The following is a 17,478-nucleotide window of genomic DNA, read 5'->3' as shown; positions in this document are numbered from 1 at the left end:
CTACTGTGCTGTGGGAACCAGACAGACGCTCTTTGTCCTCATGAGCTGACATTCTAGCAGGAGAATCTCCAGAACTTTTTGATCTTGCAAATCTGAAACTCTATTCCACTTAAATAACAAACCCCTTTTCCTCTCCCCTCAGCTCCTAATAACTGTCGTTCTCCTCTCCATTTCTGTGAATTTGATGACTTTAGACACTTCATATAAGAGGAATCATACAGCATTTGTCTTTTGTGATTGGTTTATTTCACTGAACATAATGTCTTCATGGTCCATCCATGTTGCAGCACATAGCAATATTCCATTCCTTTATAAAACTGAATCATCTTCCATTGTATGCGTATACTCCATTTTGCATATTCATTCATCTGACAGTGAGCACTAGGGTTGCTCCCACCTCTTGGCTATAGTGAGTGATATTATGAATTACAGGTGCACAAATACATTAAAATTTTAAAAGCCTTGTTCTCTAACACAAGAGAAAACTTTCAGAAATGGAACTGTTCTATATCTTGATTGGGGTGATGGATATAAGCATAGAACTAAACACACAGGCACACATGCACGCACACACACAAAAATACAAGTAAAATCATGAAGTCTGAATAAGACCCAGGACTGTATTTACAGCAGTGTTCCACTTGCAATCCTGGACCACAGTTTTACAAGATGTTACCAACGGGGGAAATTGGATCAAGGGAGTGTGGCATCTCTCTGTGTTATTTCTCATGCCTTCATATAAATAAAAAATTATTTCAAAATAAAAGTTTAATTTAAAAACAAAAGTCTTGCCCTCACTGCCCTGAAGGTTAGAGTATGCCACCAAGAGGGGAGACCCAGTCTGGAAACAGAGGCTGATAAGGGTCCACCTGGGAGGGGAAATAATCCTAGGCCTTGTTCCCAAGAAGCAAGTGGAGCAGGAACTGAGGCTAGCCCCGAGGGCTAAGTAGACCCGGGGCAGCAGTCCAGAGCCCAGGCAGTAGGACCAGCATAGCAGCAGTGGGCACCTGGATGTTTGAGGAGACCCAGAACAACAATGAGGTCATCTCACACTCCAGCATGTGGGCCTGGAACTGGGCACTGACCACCTCCCTCAGATCACACTGGTTCTGAGTACAGGGCAGGAATGAGTGCGAGAGGAGAGATCTGGCTGGGGCCCCTGCCTTTCGCCAAATCTACTCCTCACACAGATCTGAACGGGGGTCTTGGCACCAAGATGTTGATGTATGTATCTTCTTGATCCTAAATGAGCTTCAGTTACTTACAGGCAGTAAGCTACTTGCCAACAAAGTTCTGGATAGCTTCAGCTACTTGCCGACAGAGGTCTGTATGGTCAAATCTATGGTTTTTCTAGTAGTCATGTATGGATGTGAGAGTTGGACCATAAAGAAGGCTGAGTGTCAAAGAACTGACGCTTTTGAACTGTGATGTTGGAGAAGACTCTTGAGAGTCCCTTGGACTGCAAGGAGATCCAACCAGTTCATCCTAAAGGAAATCTATCTTGAGTATTCATTGGAGGGACTGTTGCTGAAGCTGCTGTACTTTGGCCACCTGATGCAAAGAGCCAACTCTTTGGAAAAGATCCTGATGCTGGGAAAGATTGAAGGCAGGAGAAGGGGGCAGCAGAAGATGAAATGGTTGGATGGCATCACTGGCTCAATGGACATGGGTTTGAGTAAGCTCTGAGAGGTGGTGGGGACAGGGAAGCCTGGTGTGCTGTAGTCCATGGGGTCACAAAGAGTCGGACACGACTGAGCGACTGAAGAACAGCTTACAGGCAGCTTCTGCAGCATATCAGAGACTTCCCTGAGATGCTTGAGTTTGTGAACCCTCATCAAGACCATAATGTTATAAGGATATCTTTCTTGATTTACAAAAAATACTTTAGGGATACTGGCAGCTACTATTTAGTTAGCACTTGCTATATGCCAAGTGTTTTGCTAAATGTTTTATTAACGTCATGTATTTTACACATGACAACCCCATGAGACAGGTATCATTCATTTTAAAGATGAAGAAGTTGAGATTCTAGGAAGGTAATTGAATAGATTTAAAATCACAAAGCTGATAAGGGGTAAAATCGGGACTTGAAGCCAAGTTTCTCTTAACCCACAGTCCACCCTCTGAGCCTCAGCTGTTTTCTGGTTCTCAGAATTTATTGGTGAAATTAAAAGTGAGCTTCGGAGACAAAGCAGACGTTGATAACAGTGGTGGTTCAAAAAATAAAGTTGATGAGACCAAGTTCCGTATTATAAAGTTCTGTCAAGTGCATGAGGCAGTTTTTCATCCAAAAATCAGAGACCCATGACACAGGGTAAAGCCAACCACTCTCTATGTTCTACCACAGTACTGATCATCTCTTATTACAGAATGTTGCCGTGTTTCTCATTAATCATCTCATTAATACTGAGAGATGCTAGATATCCCAAAGTTTCACAGGTTCCCATAGATCCCTGTTTGTAATAAATTACAACCAGTCTATAGTCAATTTCAAGATAAATTTTATAGGTTCTTTTTTAACTGTGAAACTAATACATGCCCATTATAGGAAATCCAGAAAAGTGTAGGGAAGCAAAGTGAAAAAAAGTTACCTACAATAAAACCACTGTTAATATTTTAATAAAATCTTCATAGTGTAATGTCTGTCTATTTTTCAAAAAAATTCAGTAGTACTACTTAGCAATCGGATTATTTAATTCATACTATGAATACCATATAACATTAATATATTTTTCCATTCCCTAAAGTGTTTTTGGAGTAGGAAACGGCAACCCAGTCCAGTATTCTTGCCTGGGAAATCTCTTGGAGAGCAGCCTGGCAGGCTACAGTGCATGGGGTCTCCAAGAGTTGGACTCGACTTAGTGACTAAACACCAAAGTGTTTCTGCAATGTAGTGTTCTGCTTTGTGCAGATACCATAGTCTACTTCATCAATATCAAGGTAGAACTTTCTGTTGTTTGTAATTTTTCCTAATTTTAAGCAATATTGAAATGAGTGTACATGTTACCCTAATTTCCTGACACACATACAGAACAAGTAAAAGTCATATGTTTTCAAGGCTTGTAATGCATATTGACAAATGGCATTTCAGAAAGATATTTTAATATCATCAGTAATGTGTGAGAATGTTTCTTCCTGACAAGCTTGTCAAAGATTGACTATTCAGGTTTTCCAATTATTTTGGCAATTACATAAGCAAAAAGCTATCTCATTTTAAAGTTATAATGTTTATTGCCTTTTTGTTTCCTTGCTTTGCTAATTGTTGTTTTCATCTATTGATTTTTTTTTTCAGTATTCCTTAATTATTTTCCTATTTATTTTTTTATTTTTATTTTTTTTTAATTTTTTTATTAGTTGGAGGCTAATTACTTCACAACATTTCAGTGGGTTTTGTCATACATTGATATGAATCAGCCATAGATTTACACTTATTCCCCATCCCGATCCCCCCTCCCACCTCCCTCCATCTATTGATTTTTAACCATCTCTTTGTATATTCAGGATAGTAGGCATCTTTTATATATATGATGCAAACATTTTCTGAGTTTTGTTTGTTTATTGTATTTTAATCATATAAAAAACTTCACATTTAAGTAGTTTAATCTCTTAGTAATTCACATAATAACTTATGCCTCTAATGCCGACTTAGAAAGACCTTGCCTACTCTATTATATAAATATTCAAATATTTTAAAAGGACTTTTTTCTTCTAATTCTTTAATCTATCTGGATTTATTAGGCAATAATTTAAATTTTATGTATTAACCTTAATTTTGAAGAACATAATGTTTTACAAAACACATTTTAATACTTATTTAACTAAGTGACTTTAGATCTATAAACTTAAATAAAAAAAGAAAGAAAGAAAAGCATTTCATTGCATTCTATTCCTCTGAATTTCACTTTAGGAAGGGAGAAAGGCAAGTGAAAATAAAATCCCCTGTAATATTCTCCTACGGCTTTGTTTTCAAAGGTATTATATTTCTCATCTTTGCACAAAAATCCCCTTAACCCTTGTACATATCCTTAATGGACCTGGCATAATTCCAGCATCCATGATTTATATAAATTCTACTTGAACCAATTAAAATTTTCAGCCTCTGCCCCCCTCTTGGGGTAGAGGATATTCACTGGGACTTTACCCAAGCTGCTTAAGTAAAATTATTTTGAATATCTGCATGGATTTCTTTCACATAATTAAAGTTACTTCAAAAGTTAAATAGAAAAATGCCCTCAAAGTCCAGCGTGGTTATGAGCATACATACATAAGCAAAAAAAAAAAAAAAGTGTTTTCATTGTGTTGGTGGAAATCATACTTTAAAAGTAAAATTTCACATCAACAAAGAAAATATTATGTCTCTAAGCTAAGCAAGCTTTTCAAAGAACATTTGATAATAATATCAAGACCTTTAACTAATAATCTAACAAGTGGGAAACTTTTATCGCCCCTTTGATCGTTTTTTTGAGGGAGCTGTAAACACTGCATCCAGTCTGTCGAGGAGGGGATCACACACAGAGCAGTGTAGATGAAGGGAGAAGAATGTTACAAAAGACTGAAAATATCTTTTCCCTGGGAGCTCTTCAGGAGCTGGTCCATAATGAGATTCAACTTCACTAAATGAATAAAGCTAAGAAAAATAACTTGAATATGCAAATGATTGTTGTCAAAGAAAAATCTAAATTACTGTAACAGGAAAGCAACTTTTCAGGGTAATGGCTGACACAGGAGAACTGAATCGAGGGTACTGCACCCACATTTGCGGAAGTCTAAAGAGAGGTCTGTGGAGTAAATGAATGCCCACGTCACCAAACCTTATCTGCTGTGACAAAGCTTTGTTTAGAATTTCCTATTTATGTGCTACACACACTTGCTTATCTTTTTGTTCCTTTAACAAAAAGGAAGATGATATTCTAAAGGTCATTTGTTACATGTGCCAACTTAGATACAGAGAACTGAAGTTTCTTAATAAGATAGGCTCACTGTGTCACTCAGTTAACCTGGGACAGTCTTGGTTTGCACCTTTCATTGTGGCTTAATTGTTCTTAACTGTTCTGCTTTGGTTCTTAAAGGTGTTCCAGTTTCAATGATTAATAATATGACCACAGTATCAATTTTCTATTGCTGCTGTAATAAGTTACCATAAATGTAGTGTCTCAAAATGACATAAATCTGGTATCATGTACATCTGTAGGTTGAGTCCAGCATGGAACTCACAGGGTTGAAACTCGTGCCAGCAGGCCTGCATCCACTCTGGGAGGCTGTAGAGCAGGGGCCTTGGCGTCTCCAGTTTCTGGTTGCTGCTCACTCTCCTTGGCTTTTGGGGTCTTCTTCCATCTTCAAAGCCAGCAGTGGCTGGTCAAGTACCTTTTCGAGTCAAATCACCCAGACCTTTTTCTCCTCCTCTCTTAAGGACCCTCATAATCACATTGAACCCACCCGAATAATTCATACTGATATCTCTGTTTTAAGGTGAGCTGATCAGCAACCTTAATTCCATTTGCAACCTTAATTCCCCTTTACCAAGTAACCTTACATATCCACAGGTTCCAGAATTAGGACATAATATTCTTTGGGAGAGTCATTATTCTGCCAACAGGTAGCAGAGGTAAAACCTGAAGGCAGACTTTCTGATTCAAAGTCTAGTGTAATTTCAGTAATCAGTGAGGATGTCTATGGTGGAAAAGACTTTCAGTCTTTGTGAGATGTTGATAGGTAGTGAGGATGTAAGAATTGCAAATAAAAACTCAAGAAAAAATACCTATCAATTCTTTCTTTATTCAAGGCACTTAATTTTGGAGATCATCTGGTATAAATAAACTCATAGAGGCCTACTTATACAAAATCTCTGTATGCTTCTTTATCTCCATGAAATTTTTATGGAACTTTTTTTAAAGTTGTGGACATCCCTGAGGTTCTCAAGACATAGGTTCAGCTGCCTTCCGGGAGTATTACGTCAAGTTTAGACTCTATCATGGAACCTGGTACTTATTTCACAGCACCTTCATAGTCATTGAGTCCCATCTTTTCTTTATCCCTGTCCTCTGTTGAGGCAAGTCCAAGCATCGTATTTTTCACATGTGTTTCAAGGTTTTGTGTAAGTTTCTATGTCTATGACAACTTAATATGTCTAATATTTGCTAGGCCTAACAAATTAGACATATTGTTATATCTAATATTTGTATACCCCTAATTGCATGCAGCAAGCTTCTAGTTATCATTTTACATTTCTAGCATTATAACCATTCTCATTATAAAAGATGGTGTCTGGAATGAAAGGAACAAGGCCCATCTTTTGGACTTATACACTGGTCCAAGTAGAAGCTCCTAAACAAGTATTTCAAAGCAGCATCCATATCAGAAAATGTTTTAATGTCCCAAAGAGGTCACTTGGAGGGAACGTACTCATTAGGGTAGGAGATGTCAAGTTTGTGTCCAAAAGAGAAACTGAGTCACATTATGTTAGAGTCATCCTAAATTTTCATTTCCTGTGATATAAAAACATTGGTTAAAAAGCGTGTGAACACAGATTCCACTGATAACCAGAAGTTGAATAATACCATCTCAAATAAGTAATTCACTACATCATATATGTCTTACTTCATTTGAATATTTAGCACAAAGCAGAATTATCAGAGTTCAAAAAGGTCACTGAAGTGTTTTCTAAATCATTTTACTTCAAAATAACTCATGAGTCCATAGACTGTATGTCAGACACTTTGTTTCTTATCCTATTGATCCAAGTTTGACATCTGTTACTGGGGTCATTTCATAGAAAAATTACTGTTTTAAGAGCCAGTGTCTTCATTTTGGCATTCACCCAAAAAACCTTGTAGCATTTGTTTTTCATCAGTTCATCCCTTTGGATTAGATCACAGCATCAAATTTTCCCTTGATAAATTGTGTCTTTCATAAACAGAACTGAGACGATATGCCAAATGAAAGACAAGATGTTAATAGTTTGTTGTGACACCAAAGGCCAGTGTGCTTGTATGTGCTTTGTAATTTGGCTCATTATATTCATGTTGTGTTGTTGTTTTAAGGAATTCTTTTCTATGTGTGTGCATAGCCCATCTCCATTATTACAGCAAGTTAACTGGCTTAAAGAGTCATCAGTTTACAGGTTGTGACTTGATAGTTCCCACCTCTGGTGGAGATACCCCCACAATATGGAAGGAGAATAGAGAACCTAGGAAGTGGGGTTCACAGGAACAGTGGCCAGGGGGACCCTATGCACTTCCACTAGAGCTATTCTAGCAGCACAGCTTCCATTTTGGTTCCTGTGGTTTTTCTTCACCTCCTCCCCATTTTAGAGGTCAAGGCCTCTCTGCCCCTACACACAAGACTCACTGACCTGGTGTTCACCTCTCATGGCTCCTAAAGTGGAAACGATTAGTTCACGTCCATGCAGTACCTTCATATCTCCAATCTTGGATAAAGTAATTTTGCCTTAAACAGAGTTAAGAGTGACTTACATTTCATTCACCTCCCCATTTCATTCACCTTGGTCATTTGAGAGCTACATTTATGAGAGATACAAGCCTTCTCTTTTCTTTTCTTTTCCAAAAGTCTGTGACATTCCGGAAGGGAGCATGTTGTATCTAGGCCAATGCTATGATATTCCCCAACCTGTCACTTGTGGCAGGGTGTCACATTATATGCAAAGGTTCATAGTGTGTTTTAATGTGTATTTTCATGGGTGCTAGGAAAAATTTAAAATAACTTCACCATACCCCTAAATTCATGGATAATTTTGCTGTGGATAAGGCATCAGTGAAACATAACAATCAACATTCAGCAAAACTATTAAGTGAATAACACAGTGAAGAGAATAAAACAAAAGTGTAAGGGAAGCTCATGAAAGAGCGTTTAGCAGACAAGGGTGTAGTGGGGGAAAGCACAAATTTTCAAGTCAGATCTAAGTGTGGAGTCAACTGGATCACAAACTAGCTTTCAGATTAGGTACTTAAATTTCTCTGAGTTTTGCTGCAATGAGTATTTCTCCAGGATGTCTTGATCCAAGTGAGACAATGCATAGATAGAAAGCCCAGACATATGTTGGACACCAAGTAAATGTTAGTTCCCTTCTTTCAGAAGGAAAGTAATCAAAATGTGATGTACCTGGGCGTTGTTTACCCAGGTTTACTGTGGTTCTTGTTCATGAATTAAGACCACACAGAGTCAACTGGTCTTGGTCCATGAAACCTGGGACCAGCTGTCACCTCCTGTGCCAGGGATGGAAAGACAGGATAGATGGCCAAAGTTGGGGCCAAAACACTGGGCTCCAGTCTCTTAAAGAACTGTTGCCTCTTCTGGAGAGGACTTTATGCCTTCAGTGTTGAATCGAGTACCTGCCCTGTGCTGAGCACTGACTCTCAACCTTGGGGTTTGCTATAGGGCCTGAACACCTACCTCACCTCTGTCTTGATGGGGCCGGGGAGGCAGACATTAGTCAAACTGTCACATAAATAAATAAGCAATTACACGTTATGGAAAGCATTATAAAGGCAGGGTACCAGTGCCATGGGAACATGAACCAGGGACACCCGGGGAGACTGAATCGGTAATGAAGGATCTTCTCTGCCAGTGACATCTGAGCTGAGATCTGAGGGACAGATGGGGGCTGACCAGGATGGCCGATGGGATGTCCATGCTTACTAGGAGGGCTGCATGAGAAGATACCTGTGTTGGGAAGGAAAGGAATAAGTTGGAAGAACGGAGAAAAGACTGGTATACCTGGATAATGAGGAATGAAGGAGATCTCTTGTGATGTGAAATGAATTTGGAGAATTAGGCTGGGCCAGATTATAAAAGACTCTTCACAGTAAAGGAATGTGCTTTTATCTTATGAGGGATGAGAAGAGATTGAAAGGTATCCATTCTGGGGTGACATTAATAAATTAAAATTTTGAAAAGATGATGAACACCTATATTGGTCAGCCTTCTCCAGAGACACAGAAGCAGTAGGAGTCTGCGATAAGGAACTGACTCACACCATTATGGAGGCTGAGAAAGCCCACAATCTGCTGTCTGCTGGCTGGAGCCCCAGGGAAGCTGGTGGTGTGATCCAGTCCAAGTCCAAAGGCCTGAGCACCAGGGAGGCCGATGATATAGATTCCAGTCCAGGTCCAGAAGCCTGAGAAGCGTGACCCCTGATGGCAGCAGAGGATGGAGGTCCCCAGTCTGCAGTCAGGCAGGAGGACGAAGGGTGAATCCCACCCTCCTCTGCCTCTTTCAGTGCAGGCCCTCAGGGGATTAGATGGTGCCCACATATGCTAGGGAGAGTGGACTTACTTCCCTGAGTCCACAGACTCCAGTGTTAATCTCATCCAGTCACACCCAGAAATTATGTTTAATCTGAGCACTCCGTGGCAGTCAAGTCAGCCCATCAAAGTAACCTCTTAGGTGCAGGCCAGTCATCAGGTGCCTATTGCAGAGGCCCAGGAAAGAAGTGACAGAACCTACTCTCTGGAGGTGATGATGAGTTTGGAGAGAAGAAGGTGGATTTAAGAGAGATCCAGGAAGTAGAGCAAGCAGTATAGACAGGACTTGTTGATGGTGTGGCTGAGGACAGGGGAGGACAGGGCTGAGGACAGGGGAGGACGGAGCTGAGGACAGGGGAGGACAGGACTGAGGACAGGGGAGGACAGGACTGAGGACGGGGGAGGACAGGACTGAGGACAGGGGAGGACAGGGATGAGGACAGGGGAGGACAGGACTGAGAACAGGGGAGGACAGGACTGAGGATGGGGGAGGACAGGGCTCAGGACAGGGGAGGACAGGACTGAGGACGGGGGAGAACAGGGCTGAGGACAGGGGAGGACAGGACTGAGGACCAGGGAGACAGGGGAGGACAAGGACTGAGGACGGGGGAGGACAGGGCTAAGGACAGGGGAGGACAGAGCTGAGGACAGGGGAGGACAGGACTGAGGACGGGGGAGGACAGGACTGAGGACGGGGGAGGACAGGGCTGAGGACAGGGGAGGACAGGACTGAGGACAGGGGAGGACGGACAGGGCTGAGGATGGGGAGGACAGGGGAGGACAGGGCTGAGGACGGGGGAGGACAGGGCTGAGGATGGGGAACGACAGGGCTGAGGACAGTCTTCAATGGATTTCTGTTAAATTAACTAAAATTAATAAATGCATCCTAGGAGCACTTTGTTCTCTTTCAATCCTGTTCTAGAGGCCTTGATTTCTAGCATTATTGTTTTCAATACAAAATTCAGGAGTCAAACTCTGGGTAGTATTGTAACATAACGTACTGCCACGTTGATACCTTTGGTTTTGTAAGATTCAGCTCAACACTTGGCATTCATCCTGATCAGTTATATCTGCTTAGTATCCGTCTGTCTTTCCATTATGTTGAGGTGAGATCTAGAGCCTGCCCCTCCCAGTGTGGCATACTTGCATATTTGGCAAAAATGTGAATTCTATTCCTTTTACTTGTGGTTTATGACACTAGACAAGTCTTGTAGGCTGTGGGGGCTTAGGATTCAAATCCAAGTTATCTGGTGTCTTTAGAGACAGGTTTTTGGTTGAAATAAAATCAAGTCCTCGGCTATTTTGGGAAGACAAAAGGCCAGACCTTCATTATTGGAAGAAATTGCTCCCAAAGCTTGATTTTTATTTTCTTTGTTTAGCAGTATTCTCACAGTAGCTTTAAAAAATCGGCATAAAAAGTTCACTCTCTGTAAGATCTCCTTTGTGTGCAGATGTTAAAAGACTCTGTCTACTTAATTTCTTCTTAGCTATGGTGAAAGTGAAAGTGAAGTCGCTCAGTCGTGTCTGACTCTTTGCAACCCCATGGACTGTAGCCTACCAGGCTCCTCCATCCATGGAATTTTCTAGGCAAGAGTACTGGAGTGGGTTGCCATTTCCTTCTCCAGGGGATCTTCCAAACCTAGGGATCGAACCTGGGTCTCCCGCACTGCAGGCAGACGCTTTACCGTCTGAGCCACCAGGGAATCCTTGTGCTTTACTTTGTCTGTCCCAGAAATCAAAGTGTGTGTGTGTGTGTGTGTGTGTGTGTGAATTTACTAGTGAAAAGATGAGACAGTCTTAATGAAAAAAAACTCCTCTACTCAAACACACCTGGTTCCATGCCCGTGTACTGTTTTCACATTCTGTCCACGTGTGTACATCACACACGGGCCGTTGTTGCTGCTCAGTCATAGGTCGCGTCTAACTCTGTGCCCCGTTATCTGCAGCACACGCCTCGTGGACATGCTGCTCTGTGTTCTCATACAGCGTTTAAGCCGATCCACAAGGCTGAATAGTGATTTTATCTAATGGCTGTATTTTAGTGTCTTACTACATAAATATTCATTTAATTCATCCCTTTCAGCTGGATGCTTAGTGGACACCAGTGTTATCTCATTATTAGAAACAACACTCCAATGAATATTCCCATGTACGTAAGGGCAGTGTGTTTCAAACACTAACAGGAGAGGTATCCAGACAGAATAAAGAGTGTGTGTCCTTCGAAGATTTGATGAATTTGGGCTTCCCAGGGGGTTCAGTGGTAAAGAATCCACCTGCCAATGCAGGAGACATGGCTTCGATCCCTAGGTCGGGAAGATCCCTTGGAGAAGGAAATGGCAACCCACTCCAATGTTCTTGCCTGGGAAATCCAATGGACAGAGGCGCCATGGAGTCACAGAGTTGGGCATGACTGAAAATGCACACACATGCCATGTTGTTGATACTTTCCAAAGGGTGAAATCAGTTTACAACATATTCAGGTAAGGTATGACAAATGTGTTTCTCTTTTCTTTCCCTAACGTAGGCTAGTTTTGACAACGGTGTTGATAATAACAACAGTCACAACAATGGTAGCAGCTAATATTCTTGAGATGAGCTCTGTGACAGGCATTACATTAAGTGATCTGCAAGCGTTGTTTGTAATGGTTAAAAATGTAAATCTGCAAACTGACTTCACAAGGCCAACTCCACACTCTACCGACCTGTTGTCTAACTGGCTCTGTTCCCTCCTTACAAATGGTTCATAGGGGCACTGTGAACCTCAAGTGAATTAACGTGATAGAGAACCTCAATAAGCCCTGGGTAATTCTGGTTACTATTATTCCTAATAATGATTATTTTATGAACCCATTTTACAGACAGTAAAACTAAGAGGTTAACTGTGTGGGTCGAGGTCACATAACTAGTGAGAGATTGTGCTGAGATTCTAATTGCAGAGACCATTTCCCAAGGATTACGACTGCAGACATCTTTTTCTGATACAACTATTCAACCAGTTCCCAAGAGGGGAACAACACTGATATCTAAGAAGTGTGACTGTTGCCCCTGAGTTAAATCAAGGCAGATTCAGGTCTAGAAATGAGAGCATTGGGACCGCATGTTTCACTGGAAAAGCCAAGATGTAATTCCTTGTTTCCAAGCAACAAGGCAGCTGGTCTTTCGATGCTGTTTCCTTTGTCCTTGGGATCTGAAGGCAGGGAACTGTGAAATGCCCCCTAGACTGTAAAGGCCTCGTGAGCAGGAGTCCTGAGGTCCTGCTTAGGACCCCCACGAGCTCCTTCCTTGCCTCAGGAAGGTTCTCTACAAATTTTTACTGACCTGAATTTCCCTTAAATACCACCATAAACACTTCCAGTTATTTCTTAATATACTCTGTTCATAACTGCTTAGTCAATTATTTTTATTAGCATAACATTCCTTTTAAGCATAATGATGTTGGAAAAACAGAAACAATGTAAGCGCATTTCCTCAGCTGTGGTTGATTGCTGGTGTTTTCCTTCTTTTTTTTTTTTTTTTTGTGGACTTCCTTTGCAGATTTGATGAATTAATTGTAAATTTCCCAAGGGGAACTAGCATGAACTGATCTTTGTCTTTTATTCTGTAATGTTTAGTTTCTATTCTAGTCCTGGTGACTATCCATTGAGCCCAAAGTTTGAATATTGCCAAGGGCTCATAAAATTGCTGACATAACCTACTTTCTCCAGAGAACCCAACTTCAATTTTCCTAATGAATGAATGCCTTCTTTCTCCCCCAATCTCTGCTCCAATAGCTATTTGTGGAGACTGTAGATGTCAACGGCAGGACTCTCGAGGGGCCGGTCCCTCTGGAAGTCATCGTGATTGATCAGAATGACAACAGACCCATCTTCCGGGAAGGCCCCTACATTGGCCACGTCATGGAGGGGTCACCTACAGGTATGTTAAGTCGGCTCACGGTTCACATAAAGGCTTGGGAGGTGGCCTACTGTGATCTCTGGGGATTCTGGAGACTGTTTCATTGCCACCATTCTGACTTACTGTTGGTGTGCGTCAACACTGATATATTATTTCCCTGGACAGAAGCACACCCTAGAAAACTGCAACTCAGAACATGACTGGGGTGCTGCAAGCTGTGAAAATGTCTTCCCTTGTGTGCAAAGGTGACCTTTAAGGGTGACCAACATCTCAGTCTCCGACGTACGGTTGATACTGGACACCATGTAAATATCTAGCTCCCCTTGTGAGGGCCCAAGGCTGAGCTTGGTGTACAGCTGGGAAATTAAAGACCTTACTGCAGCTCCTCAATTAATATTTCTCTTCATAACTACCTTTTAATAAGAACCGTTTGGGGGAAATGTGTAGGACATTTCCCCCCCTTTCCTTAGAAGACGTGGATGGAGAAAACTTTTGTCCTTGTTCAAAGAGTCAAAGGCAAGACATTTTATTTCCCTCTCTGGCAATACATGTTTCTACTCTATGGAAATCATTCAAGGTTACTACAGAAGTCCTGTCATCTTTTCCCTGGTTTTAACCTTTCTATCGGTTAAAGTTTTAGAATTGAGAGCTCCCTTTTTTGCCCATAGATACTAATTAAAGCATTCTGTGGCCAGCAGCAGACGTAGTCACTCCTGAGCATAATGCTTTCGAAAGTGAAGAGCAGTAGAAAAATCCCTATTTTAAAGGTAGACTTTAATTTTAAGCTTTCACATACATTGAGTGAAAACAATTGTCTGGATTATGCCCAAACACTTGTAACAAAGGAGTCACTCCTCAGGCCAGTAGGACTTGGACCTCAGGGGCTGCTCGGCTGGTTCTTTTTTCCTTTGCTGAATGGATGGAATGTATCAATAACATGTAGATACCCAAGGCTCTGGAAGCATTGTCATGGCAACCATGTAGCCTACCAGGTGACTAATTGTATGCAAGGAGCCTAAAACCTCCCTTCAGCCTTCAGGAACTAGGCCTCCTGCACTTAGTCAGATAGAACCCCAGGGGCAGGAGCAGCCCTCTCTCTTCTGGGATTTGAAGGCATTCTGTAAAACAGGGTGGGCACTGGTGGCAGCAGCCTGGAGAGACAGACAGCAGGCTGGTGAAGGTGGGTCAGATCACCTCAGGGCAGACCTTCCCTTCGCTCAATAGGCTGCTTTTGATGGAGAGATGACTTCCAAGGAGACACACCCTGGAATTTGGGTTGGAAGTTTACAGAAATCTTAAGCTGATTTGCAGAATGAGTTAGAAGAACTGATGGGGAAAGCTATTCAAGGAACTGGAGTTTGAGCAGAGCAGAAAAATGATTCCCAGTTCCCATGTGTGGTACCCGGGCCCTGTTTGTGAGTGACTGGAATTCGAGATGGGCCCAAGAAGTGTTCTAAATGTAAATGACAGTGGTTACATCCGAGGCGGCTGTGAGGTGGCTGTGAGCTTGTACATGTCTTTGTATATTATATGCGTATATGATTAGACGATGTCCAATTTTTCTCCCACTGCGCCCTTCTTTAAAGTTTCAGAAAGAGTTTCAAATTTTATTGCTTTTATATACATGTCGTATTTTCAGAGAAAAATGGAATCCTTTATGCGCATTGAATTTCTTAAAACACAAAGCAATTCGGTTAGCATCAACGTATACCCAGCAAAACATAAACCACCTGAAACTTCTATTTATGATTGGTATTATCCTATAAAAATACATAAAGACTTGAATATCTGTATGGAATAGTTTCTTCCAGTTATGCAGAATTTGGCCTGATTCATAGTTTTCTTTTTCTGCACCCTCTGGGTTTGATTATAAAACAGGAACTGAAATATGGAGTCAGTCAAATTTGAGGTAAAAAATGTGACAATGTTGTGTAAAAGTTTCAGCAGAAAAGACGCTTATATTACTTTGCACCCTGTGAGAGAGCTCAAGCAGATGGTACCTGATGTCTGTGAGGACAGTGGAAATCTGGGGAAGAAGGTGGGGCCTGTTTTCCAGTCCCCTCCCAGCCTAAGCTACTTCTAAGTCCTAACAATCTGTGACAGGCTGGAGAAATGATCACCTCTTCTGTTTCTGCAATGTCCTGCTCATTTGTGGCTCATGGAATCCTATGCGCTGTAGACACTGTATTGCATCCATTTCACAGAGAGGAATCCCAACCTCAGGAGTTCATTGACCTTGCCCAGTTCACATAAATGACAGGTGGGTACACTGTTCACAACTCAACCCACAGCATCAACCTTCAAATCATGTGCTCTTGCAACTGACCCACAAACTTCCCTGTGCAAATAGCCATTGAATGATTATCACATTTAGGGGAGCACTGCTGTGTGCCGAGAGCTTTCTCTAACTGTGTCATTTCCTCCACTCTGCCCTGAGGTGTGGGTACCACTCACCCCATCATACAGATGAGAAGGCTGAATCTCAGAGAGATCTGGGAACTTGAACCAGCTAAGGCTGGTGGATGACCTAGAATCAGTGTCTGTGTCTGGCCTCAAGCCACAGGCTCTTTCCCAGACACTGGATTGTACATGGCCACCTTCTCTCACATGGACTCTGCAGGCCCAGCTAAAGGGAATTATTTGTGTAATCTGTCAGATGAACTGAGTTAACTCCTGACAGAAAAGAACCAGCTTTTCTGATCGAAGAGCCAGGCACCCTGAGTCACTTTTCATTTAATGTGAGCTGTTGCTCAGTTTCTAGGGTTAAACGATGTTAAGCGTGGGGGGCCCTTGTCATCACTCACATCACTTTCTTCTACATCCACATAACCAGAGCCAGCTTCATGGGGTGGGAGCTGCACAGCCTCACAGAGCCCCAGGCTCCAAAGGGCTCCACACTTGGTTTAATGATCTGTTGTCGCCATCTTAAAATTCTTAATAATTGTTCAACAAGGGACCTGGCAACTTCATTTTGCACTGAAAGTGAAAGTGAAAAAGAAAGTCACTCAGTCATGACCCCATGGACTATACAGTCCATGGAATTTCCCAGGCCACAATACTGGAGTGGGTAGCCTATCCCTTCTCCAGAAGATCTTCCTGACCCAGGAATCGAACCCAGGTCTCCCATGTTGAAGGTGGATTCTTTACCAACTGAGCTATCAGGGAAGGCCCATTTTGTGTAGCTGGTCCTACACATAGCACTGTGGCCTGGAGCTGGGACTGATGCTCTGCTCAACTCCTTAACAAGGTGAGACTGCGAGCAGGTTACCAAACCTTCTAGAAGCCTCAGTCACCTTGTCTGTATTAACAGGTAGGGTGGGTATAGAATAGTACCTACCCTAAAGAGCTCTATGCAATGATTAACGTAGGCCGTGTACTTCACTCAGTGCTTGGAAATGTTTAAGAAATGCCAGTGTATTGTTAATGCTGCCATTATTCTTACTATTCTGGTGGCCTACCCTTTAGGGAAAGTAAGGCAAAAAGACCTGCAGTTTGTGTGAAGGAACATCCATCTCCCAACCAACCAAGCATCATTTTCATGTTGCAGTGTACCCAGATGCCATCAGCACCAATCCATCACCAAACAAGGTCACCCATATTTATCTCTGTGTGCAGACAGGAGGCCATTTCTAGCTGCTCAGCATAAACTCCAGGGTATTGTTTTAGGGAATCATTACTAGATGAAGGAAGATCAACAGAAAATAACAGTCTTTGAACTTTGTAGATTACATACCATCCCTTTTGTGGAGCCTCAAGGCATTGATTTATGGGACCCGAACTCAGGCCCTGGCTGCTCCTTGGAGCCAACAAGAACTCCGTGTGAGTCTGATGTTCTGTGACTACCCAATGCCAGGACCTCACAAGTGTGAGGGGGGTGGGTAGGTAGAGGCCGAGACCCTTGAAGTTCCTGGAGGACACACACAAGGGCCCCACAGTGCCTCCTGTCACCAGCTCCCCCATGTTTTGTCACCACTGGGCCTCTGGGCACCATTGAGAAGGGCTATCCATGAGGACTGGTGTTCGGGGCTTCCTCCAAAAAAAACCCTGAGGTGAGGACTGAGGGCAGGTGGTCTACCTGACAGGTACAGGATCATGAGTGGGGAGCACTGCAGGAAAGAGAAGCTGGCCAACTTGAGGCACCACATTAAGTCAGTTACCAGGGTAGGCACTTCTGAGCTCGATCCCCTGGGGAGGGAGGACTCCAGGAAATGACATAAAACACATACACTGGAGTTACTCCAGCTCTGGATCCAGGGAGCTATGCTATCCATCCTCCGTGCTCTCCCCAGGGGGACTTCGGTTCCCAGACACTTCTGCTCAGCTG

At 42.4% G+C, this 17,478-nt stretch overlaps 1 protein-coding gene across 2 annotated transcripts in view; it reads left to right on the top strand.

Moving 5' to 3' along the window:
- CDH13 (cadherin 13) overlaps positions 1-17,478 on the top strand; it is a 980,233-nt gene that overhangs the window by 618,092 nt on the left and 344,663 nt on the right. For both annotated transcript variants that reach the window (XM_043435590.1, XM_043435589.1), the window contains one exon: positions 13,031-13,175. In XM_043435590.1, the coding sequence (XP_043291525.1) occupies positions 13,031-13,175 (145 nt within the window). The remainder of the gene's footprint in view (positions 1-13,030; positions 13,176-17,478) is intronic.

Source organism: Cervus canadensis, chromosome 18, assembly GCF_019320065.1.
Source record: "Cervus canadensis isolate Bull #8, Minnesota chromosome 18, ASM1932006v1, whole genome shotgun sequence".
Lineage (NCBI taxonomy): Eukaryota > Metazoa > Chordata > Mammalia > Artiodactyla > Cervidae > Cervus > Cervus canadensis.
The sequence above is the reverse complement of the archived record's forward strand: the minus strand, read 5'-3'. Positions and strand labels throughout refer to the sequence as shown.